General features: G+C 35.3%; 1 protein-coding gene across 1 annotated transcript; it reads right to left on the bottom strand.

Moving 5' to 3' along the window:
* Positions 1-2535: 2535 nt before the first annotated feature.
* LOC107217672 (wee1-like protein kinase) lies at positions 2536-10008 on the bottom strand. The gene is made up of 4 exons (XM_015655294.2): positions 9616-10008; positions 7339-7666; positions 5541-6423; positions 2536-5242 (listed from the first exon to the last, which is right to left on the bottom strand). Exons 1-4 carry the CDS (start codon positions 9845-9847, stop codon positions 4928-4930), a joined length of 1758 nt encoding a protein of 585 aa, XP_015510780.1. The 5' UTR covers positions 9848-10008; the 3' UTR covers positions 2536-4927.
* Positions 10009-10806: the final 798 nt, after the last annotated feature.

Raw genomic sequence — 10806 nt, 5'->3', positions numbered from 1 at the left:
TATTATTATTGAATATTGTCATTTAAAAATACCGGCCGTTCAAAACAAAAATGTAAAATTTGAAGAAATTGTGTTTATTGTAGTGTGAAACAAATATTATGTATGAAATGAAAGTAACGCCAAAAAATGTCGATCACAGTATACTGTACTGTGTTCCGTTTTAAACAGTAACCAGTACATAACCAGTATAGCTATATAAGTATAAAGGAACGGCTTCGCAGTATACTAAATTGACGTCACACCTTACAGTGCTCGCAGTGTATATCGGAACATACCCTAATAAGTATCCAGGTATATATCTTGCTCTCTCATCACTTCGGCTGCAGTTTACGCGAGGTTGATGGCATGACTAACTATCTTCAGTAGTATATGCACAGTTTTAAATCTTAACTTGAAAGAATGTTTAGCATCATTGGGGAATAGCCACTGGAAAGAAGAAGAATGTTTAGCATCCAAACAGATCAGACTCGACTTACTCACTAATAAATTACAAATTAGGAAAGTAATTGACACTTTTTTTCGAATCAATTACAAAGTAAAAAAGTAATTAGCACTGTTTTTCGAATCGGTACGGGGTTTTGCCTGACTCTCCCCTTTGTGTAATGTGCTTTTCTTGTGTCCTATGCCACCTGAATAAATAAATAAATAAGTATTCTTAGGGACAACGGGGTAAAATGGGACGCCCTTGAAGTCGTCGAAGCCCGCAGCAAAATAGAACACCTTTTTGACGAGGCTCAAGAACGTACATACATACTCATAATGAACACGAATGCGTAACAGCCATTCAAATGCCCTGCGAATATTCATATAATAAAAATTTATATAGATGGAAAATCATGTTCATTAGATATTAATTCGTTTAACACTTCTACGATGTGAACTCGACTGATACTAGAAACGATATTTAAAGAAAGGTCGAGAGCGGATAATTTGGCACCCTACGGTGCAGGTACAAATCTGAACAATAACGATAAAGATAGTTTGATTTGGCGCCAGACGCAGTAGCGTAAAATTTTAGATAATTAAAGAAATTGCCGAACCTTATTGTTCATGATACGTCGTTTTATATCGTAATAAGTGGTTAACCGGTGCACATTGGGTTCACTAATTATTTTCAACCGAGTTTCAACTGTCTTCTTACCCTGATTAGCACCGATTAAAGTGAGAGGTAGGACTTCCGCTGTTGCTTTCTCTTTCTAATTAGGACTTCAGCTCAATGCACGGACCGCAGTCTATGGCTGCATCGCCAATCAAATTTACATTTTCGTTCGGACGGAAAATAAGATAGCTGGAAGATTATATAAGGTATTAATGAATAAAGGGCGGCTAGGTGGTCTAGTGGAGTAAGGCTCCGGTAAAGCATCGCTAGATACCAGGTTCGATTCCTGGCTCCGTCGTTAATTTTTCGAATTTACCAGTTTTTCAAAATTATACGTTTCAACAATGAAAAATGCCTCGTGATTAATATTAATATTGATGATGCATATCCGCATTTCAATATTAGACGGTCATTGACTGTCTTACGAGCTTCGCATCAGAAGCGTAAGATTCCAAAATGTAAACACACTTACAGACATTCTTACAAGTTGTGCTCGAAGAGGAAGAACACTTTATATATTCACACATTAATGAATATTATTGTATGTATGTACTACATATTATAGATTACAGTTCCGCGTCTGTCAATAGACTAGAAAACCAAGGAGCGGTAAATAGAAAACACCACATAAGGCATATTAATATTCATTAATGTCTTCCCTTTTGGGCTATCTTGTTTTCAGTTCAAACAAAATTGCGAGTTTCATTCTATACGAATTGTGATTATGATACGTTTACACGGCGTTGTTATTCCGGTTTTACTATGGCTGACGTAGTAATACCGGATTTAAAAATGCTTGTAAATGGCGTATTAGATCGGAAATAATGGATTTACACATTTTGAAATCCTATTTTGTTATGTCAGCCATATTACAACCGGAATAACAGCACCGTATAAACGTACTCAATAACTTGCGATGAAGTTGGCGTAATGGAGGGCAGAGGTAAAGAGCACTATCTCCGTGTATAGAAAGCATAGACATCTCTATTGTAATAAGAATAGACCGCGGGAGTACGGAGGTTGTCCGTTGGTGAATGTGATAGCGCAATTGAAAGAGAAAGCTGCATATCGCTTCTCTATCCTTGTCTAACCACGCATACGCGTTCAGCAACAATTATGATAGTTATAACTTCAATTTTCAATTCATAATAATTTAAATGTAACGAAACGAAATTAAATGTATTTAATTTATTAAAATTATTGAAATAAATTAATTATATGTGATAATTCCATTTTAAAAACTTGAATAAATATTTCAATGCGAATTAAAAAAAAATTAACATCAGATAAATCGGAAGAATTTGAATAATTTATCAAGGGAAAATAAACATTTTGCTGTTAATGTAATTCAGTTGAAAAAAAAAATTATTCTTGAAGACTACATATGATTTAGAGTATGAAATCAACGCATATGAGGAGGAACTCAAATGGGTGAATTGATAGAATCCGCCCACTAAAAAATTTCACCACAAGCGTCGCTAGTGTTCCTTTTGCACCGAAGCATGATTGGTTGCAGGCTTCCCCAAGATCGACTAGTCCACTGCTATTCGTAAAGATATATTTCGAAATTACATAGAAACATTGATGCGATGTCACAAGTACTTAAGTATTATAACATATGTAGATAGTTATCGTGATAAATAAAATTTAAATTATGTTAGGACAATACACATCACTAAATTAATCTTATATGTATGTAAATTGTCAGTCAATTGATTCTTAGTCTGTAATTATTATTGATGTAAGATTAAACTATCTTATATTTTATCAATTATTCGAATTAAATGTAGTTTTTTCTTAATTATCTATCATATATGGTTAATTATAACATACTTTCAAGTTAAAATTACATGCAACAATCGCTTATTATTTGGACTTACATTGTAAATACCAAAAATTATAAAATTTTATCACTAGATACATGTATATCGATTCACGGTATGATATAATGAAAATAATGACAGTTTACAGATAATAACTACATTACGCAATTAGTACATAGCTTACAAAACAGGCCGTGCTCATATAAGCAAAATACAATTAAAAAAATAATGATTGTAAAACACACTCCAAGTTCGTTTTTACTATTTAAAGTGAAATCACAGACTAATGTGAGAAACCTTCCATCACATACACCAATCTGTTGGGCACAGTAAGAATGATTCCAATGTTCTAACGATGCTGTACCTCTGGTCACACTGCTTAACAATTATCTACATAACGGCACAAGTAACTACAATATAAAAACGATGTCACAATGGTATAGACGTTAGTGTGTTCTGAAAATCAACAAACTTTCATTCTGGTTAAAGTTTGCTTTGTCACAGACTTACCGATATTTTCGTGACTTATGAAAATGACTATTGATTTCTGAACTTGAAAATTTGCAATATTGAAATTAATTTTATCGTGGCAAATTTTCAAATTTAGCAAGAAAAAAAATGTCATGCATTATATCTGATAACTAGAACACAATTTCGCATAATCATAATTAATGCATTTCAAGTTGATGAATTCATTGGAAACTCTGAGAACTTTTGTTCACTTTTAATACTAACAATATTAGAGAAAAACATCGAAATGAATTTTAATAGTTCCGATTGGAGTGTAAATGAAAAATGTACAGCAGCAGCTCTGTATGCTGTAGATATAAATACAAAGACACCTGGGAAATTGGAAGAGTATTGTAGCTGCATAATTTCCTTGGATATTTCATGCTACACCAAGGTTTAGTTATTGTTTAAGCTTAAATGAAAATTAGATAAAAAATTAATGATAACGGATTAATGTAAATCCTGCAAGGAATGAACAGTTATTAGTCGAAACATGGGTAATTATATTAATTCTTGTAGCCAGACAGCTTCAGCATTATAAAAAAGGTTCACAGCTACGATTTATTGTCTGGATACATCGCATATTTTTCCGTATTTCCCAGGTAACTCAAAACTGGGGTAAATGTGTTACTGCCAAAGTTAACCGGTTTACTTTTCTATAAAAAAATGACCTACATTGTAAAAGAGCAGAAAGCGTAAACTTCACATTCACCATTCCAAGCTTAACCAGAAAATGGGAATGAAATTCTGCTTTCTAATTACATCAACGTATTATTTACTTCATATAATATTTATATATTTCTACATATATATGTATATTTATGATACGATATTCAAGGCATACTGAAAAGTGCACTTATAAAAAAATTGACAAAATAATTTAGAAAAGAAAATACTCTAGCTCCTGGGTAACTCAATCAACAAACTGTTTTTTGAGTATATTTATTACGTTGTAACATCGTATGCAGAGTCAAATTGTCGCGAGTTAAATGGAGTTAGGAATATAAGGACGCAGTATTGCCAGACACATATTCATTCAATGTTCGTTTAACTCTGTACCTCGGCCTACTGAGAAAAATAAAGAAATAAATATTTCATCAAATTAATCCATTTTACTTGATACACGTGTGTAGAATAAAGTTGAACAAAATGGATGTATTTTGCTGAGACCTTGGAGGTGACATCGACAACAACAGGAGAATGTTTAAGGTGCAAAATTGAGAATTATAGAATATAAAATACAGTCTGACCTGTTCAAATTATTTTTATTATAAATTAAGCCTTGACATTGAAGTGATTAATTTTGACAAGCAATATATTCGTCCTTAGTTAGTGGCACATTATGATTTCAACTCTGCATACTAATTATTTTGGGTTAAAAATTCATTTTATTTCACTTACTTACTAAAGTTACTTGGATATCACAATATCAAGGCACCATCTGATGCCATGCTTGCTTCAAAGCTTGCATTGACTCTTCTTTCATGAATAACCATCAAAAATTTGTCGTACTATTACTACGATTAACCTTTTTGCCAACTGCCCGTGAAGAGGTTCTGGTTGTTGTCGGCCTCAATCTATATCCCCCAAAATTTGTAGAGAGATTGATAGCACCCATGTTGGGTGCAATAGTTTTTAGGCACTTAGCAGCTTCTTGAAGTTGCTTCATCAGGATTTCATTTTTAAGTTTCTCAGCATTTAGCTCCCGCCGTAGTTGAGCTTTGGTCTTATTCCCAAATGGGGATAAAACTCTGTTTTGAATTAACGATACTGCAGATGGTCGCATCTCTGGTTTTGGATGAATCATCAGCTGAAGAATAAAATTGATACAGTGTGAACTAATATACAAGAAACATACGATCTTCACTCCGGTACAATGAGACAATGCACTACATTCAGATTAAAATGAAAACGGTATATTTATATATACAAGTCTGAAAAGGAAATCTAAATTGAAAACAGTGTATAATAAATAATCTAATTTTGCAACTAATTTAAGGAAATATTGGAAAATCAAGCATAATGTTGGAGTGTTGAAAATTTCCAATTTGCAATTCAGTTAAGCAATTTGCACACTGTTCAGTCTAAACGTAAGAATGTTCAATTACCTTTAATAATTCGTTCAGATCTCTACTATAATGTGGTAGCTCCTTGAGGTTTCCATTCCTAATTTCATGCCATTCGGGACCATTTTTAGGCAAAGCACCCCCACCTCCAGCTTCATAAACTGTTAAACCCAATGCAAAAATATCAGCCTTAGGTAAATGAGTAAAGTCTTCATGAAGAATTTCTGCTGGAAGATATCTGCAGTCGCCTTCTTCAACTTGCGGGTTACTAATTGAAGTGACGTGACCCAAATCTCCAATTTTATAAGTTATTTCTTCTTCGACGGTCTCTTCCTCATCAAACCCGTCATCAGCAGAATCATAATTAACGGTATGGAGCCTCTTTTCTTTTGAAATAAAAATATTTCCAGGCTTAATATCCATGTGAACTAATTGCATAGAATGTATGTATCTAAGGCCTTCTGCAACATGCAACAAAAGTTGGCGCATTTCGGCTTCCGACAAGTGCCTCTTATCGGCTGGAAGATTAGAAATGGCATCAGCCAAACTCCCACCATTGCAGTACTCATTTTGAATGATCATATGGTTATCTTCAGCCCAAGCAGAGTAGTAGCGCACTACGTGCTGATGCTTGCCAAGTACGGCATGGGCGTATACTTCGTTCAGAGCATTCTTTTCGTTTACACTTCCAGCAACAGGTTTAATGCTCTTCTTTACTGCATAGATGCAGCCGTCTAGTCTATTGATACATTTGTATACAGAGCCAAACTCCCCAATACCGATTAGTTCGAGTTCATGGAACTCTTGGTGGTACCTAGATATGTTTGATGCATGGAGCGCAACACGCTTCGTAGGTTGTGCTACTTCATTGTCCGAGTCCTCTGAATCAACAAGATCAAACTTGGGAATTCGGATGTCAGGAGAACTGTGTTTGAGAAGAAATTTATATATGAGCCACAAGTCAAATTTGTATATGACAGGCTTTACTGTGCTCAAGCCAGGCAATATTAAAGGAAATAAGAGAAAGTTTTGTAAAAATAGGGGGGTATTAGAGTTTCAGTATTTTTTCACAGAACTGATCAAATAAAGCAAACTTAGATACATACTAGATGGTTTATTATTTTGGTCGTTTTGGAATTTTTTTAATTACACCACAAACATTCATATTATATAAAAAAAATTCTCTGTGAATATACAAATTTTAGGATAATATTAACGTGGGTGGTTGAAATTTTGAATGTAAAGTACATTGAAATTATCAATGTTTTTTGATTGCATTTTTTTTTTCATCAACTAAAATGGACTGGGAAAATCAATTGATGCTTGAGAAGAATGTTTAGATTTCCAACTAAATGTAGGAACAAAATAATTTGGGATGAGCGCACTATTTCATAGATCGTACTATCATAGAGGTAGATACACTCAATTAAACCATAAATATCATGGTTTTGTGAAATATAAGAGTTTTGACATTCGATGTATTCTTTTTTTGTTACTATGTTAAGTTGAAAGTATAAACACTGTTCTCAAGCATGACATCGATTTTTTCAACCCATTTGAGTTTATGAATAAAAAGCAACTCACTGGCAAAAATTGGGGGCGGGGGGGGGGCTGGTTTAGGGTACATTTAGGGAAAACCATTAGTTTCAGATTGCTTATAGGGGAAGAAAAAAAAATTTGCTACTTTTAGGGAAACAGGGGATCCACTGTGTAGCCTGGTATGACATAAACAATTACCGAAAATAACAAGTGTCTATTGTATGACATGTTAAACACTTTTTGTAAAAAACAATCCAGTACTTTGACAGATATTAGGGCACATAAATAGTCAAATACTCACCCATTAAGACTGCGCTTGGACCGAGTTCTCTTTCTGGCAGTGAGTAACATTCCATTAGGTGTGAAAGGGTTAACATTAGCTGTTGGTTTATCAGACTTTGTCGGATAACACGAAGCCACTGCTCGTGGTTTCTCTGGGTGAAAAAGCCTAGTGCATCTTGAAGGCAATGGAGTATGGTTGATACTTTTTTCTATTAGAGTTTTTGGTGTGGCAGGTGAATCTAATAACCGTAGTGCTCTAACGCGTTTGTAAGGTGGGCTGCTAGACAATTCCATTGGTGATTCGCCAGGTCCTCCTTCTCGAGAAGGTATTTTTACTCCATTAGAACCTAAATTAGCAAAAAAAATCGCATTTTGTGTGATTCCTTGATAAACCAAACTAAGCCACTGAAGTGAGTTCTCCAAGGACATTGACTAATAATACAGAACAATCATTTTTCCTATTTTTTAATTTATTTTGTACATATGGGAGCTGCAGAATATGCAGTGTTTTCAAATTCGTCCAATGCTTTATTCGAACAAATCGATACTGAGAATCAAATTCACACTTCCGAATTGATGTATATTTTTCAAGGAAACGTATTACAAAGCTCCAATACAACATTTCGGTAATGATTAATGAATTTCGTGTCTTTCTGAAGTTCAAATAATCTTTTAATGGACATTTTCAGGTCATAACTTATCTGTACATACTTTAAGCTTTTTCTTTAGCCGTATATGGAAAATGAAACATTCTTAAAGTACCAAAAAATATCTGAACAAACCATAGAGAATATCAACGGTTTTAATAAAAACTAGATTCTGTTTGTACACGCCTGCGTCGTGTTTTTGGTTTCTGAGAAATGCTAAGTTTTATCAGTAACAGATTATAGATAATCGAGCCAAAAAATGCCTGAATGTCTCCTCAATCAAGATTTAGAACGAATATCCGAGCCCTACCCGATGAACCAAGTGACCGAATAAAGATCTGGTAGAATTTCGAGATTTCAATACAGTCCGCTCTCGCAATATTGCCGGTGATGGGCATGTAGGGGAATAACTTTCCGCAGAAAGCAGTGCTTCCACTTTTGATGCAATACGGCAAGGAAAACAATAGCTCATTGCACCTAGCGTGCGGCATTATTGAAAGAGCTATATAACTTGGCCACGGGTGGGAGAAGCGTTCCAGCACAAATTCGGGGAAGCAGCACTATTAGCATAACGCAGTGTATTTCGAGAAGCTAGAGACCTACCACTTTTTTGATACTTAATTTGACATATCTTGTACATTTCAATGATCAGCTTAGGTATGAGAATTATTCAACGACTTGCTGCCTACACTATCTACAGTATTGTATTTAAGCATAAGTATTTCTTTTGAATGTAACAGACGGACATGGTTTCGATAATTTTGTGTAGTTCGAAGGGCTTTGCACTAGGAAATCTCTCAATAAGATTGCAGAGACGGCAAGCGACAGCAAGAGACTATGAACTAGTATTTTGTCGTCTTGCAATCACTAGAAAAGTCAGTGCACAGCCCTTGGTACAGGAATAGGTATAGATATTCGTAACAAGGAAGTTTGTAATATATTTCGCTATAAGAGTCAAGATACTAAGTCAAGAAAAATTGCTTTATCATCTGGGTTAAGGAAAATAAATATTCAACAGTTTCCATTTGTGACGCTTTATCATACTGTAAAATTCAATTAAGAACATATAAATTTATTTCATATGTCATAAAAACATACAACATGTAATACCTTGACAAATTTTTATTGTAATGAAAAGTTCACTGTATTTTGTGTCGTTACGTAATTATACATTGTATTTGGGTATGCAAAAATTGGCTCAATCATTTTTTTCATCAATTCTTTTCTACCAAATTCAAGACATTCATTATGTAGTTGGTTCAACTACGTAACTCATAAAGCTAGGTTACCAATTGCGAATATGTTACTGTGAAATTGAGAAGATGTTCAAAATATCCCTTCACAGTATAAATATGGAGGGTGATAATAACAAAGGTATGAATTAATTGGTCCAACAATTATTTAATCAATGAATTCATACATTAAACGTTTCAAAGACAGCCATATCTTTACTAAAGGTATAAGTCACAAGTTACTTGCAGTTTATATAAAGTTATATCCGCCCATCAATTATACTGGTAAGTTGCTTAAGGAATTTTTAAATGCTCGGCTCGTTTGTGCTAGACTACAAGTAAAAAATCTTGTACAGTTTACGATGGAAAGATCAGCCTTTGAAACGTTGTCAATATTCACGAAAACTGTTGTCTAACCTGTTACTGCGATTGTCGGACTTTTCTGTATAGAGTCATTATCGCCGCATTCCATTGCGGCACTGAACGAGAGTTTCCTGGGTTGATGGAAAGGTGAGCATTCTAAATCATCTGCCGAGGAATTCAACACGTCGTCAACATCACAACCCGAACTGTTCGTGCGACAGCTGATGTTCAGTTCCTCATCCTCGATGTCGCAGGCGTCGAAATTCAGCTTTTGAGAGACCTCCATTGTCTCAACTTGTCACCATCGGGCACCGTGGATCGTTTCGGCACTGTTATATTTTGATAACTTCGCGCAAACCGGCACTAATCAACTAGTTCTTCTAATTCAAGCACCTTACGTTCATTCAAATGCAATTACTCGTACCACGCTCCGTCGTTGTGGCGGGTGGCTCGGTGCATCATGGGGAGGAGAAGTCCGACCAATCAGAATCGCCGTTAAAACCAGGCGCCCTATAACGTCAATGTAACCCTTACCGCTATTGGATTCCCACTCTAAGCACTGCGAACCGTGGCGTCATCTGTGTCTTTTATTTTTCGGGACTTAGGGCATCCCGTTTCCGACATGATCCCGACCCAACAAAAGATGTTGCGGTATCTTTGTTCCTGACGCGATTCTCCTGGTACGAAAAAACTCATCCCCATATTCCATAATGGAGAAAATCTCCTAGCTGACTAAAATTGGTGTATGCTCTAAGCTAAAATCATATTTACGGTCGATTTTATTCGCTGCACTTGCGTAGAGCGAATTATATTTGCTATCGCTTATTTACGTTTACGTAAAGTACGTTAATCTCAACCGATTTTAAATGCAAATAATCCTTGTTGAACCTCGATTTGTCTATCCTGTTATTATACATTTTTCGGTTAGAATTCAGCCTTGAATTCAATGAATCATTGACGACTCCGACAATTTTCGCCAAGCTGCACAAGTTGGCCGGAGTTGCTACAGAACGCTGAATGTATTATACATCATCTTTTATATTCCTCATAATACTATTTCTACACATGGAAATAGCCTTTGTTAAGGAACGAACGACGATGGAGAATAGGAAGATCTACCGTTTTCCACCTCGTGGGCCTCGGGCAATAAAAGAATTCGGCTCGTCGAGCCGGGACAGCTGCAGTTTACGTTGTGCTACAACCTGTAGCATGCGTAAGTCGTAAGATCTTCCTTTCCCCTGAAAG

This window comes from Neodiprion lecontei, chromosome 4, assembly GCF_021901455.1.
Source record: "Neodiprion lecontei isolate iyNeoLeco1 chromosome 4, iyNeoLeco1.1, whole genome shotgun sequence".
NCBI classification, from domain to species: Eukaryota; Metazoa; Arthropoda; class Insecta; order Hymenoptera; family Diprionidae; genus Neodiprion; species Neodiprion lecontei.
The sequence above is the reverse complement of the archived record's forward strand: the minus strand, read 5'-3'. Positions and strand labels throughout refer to the sequence as shown.

Bases quoted from the DNA above. Each gene is read 5' to 3' on its own strand.
- LOC107217672 (XM_015655294.2), bottom strand. From the start codon at position 9,847: ATGGAGGTCTCTCAAAAGCTGAATTTCGACGCCTGCGACATCGAGGAT. The intron at 7,667-9,615 runs GTTAGACAACAG...TTGCTAATTTAG, and splicing joins TCCGACAATCGCAGTAACAG to GTTCTAATGGAGTAAAAATA. The intron at 5,243-5,540 runs GTAATTGAACAT...TTTATTCTTCAG, and splicing joins ATCTGAACGAATTATTAAAG to CTGATGATTCATCCAAAACC.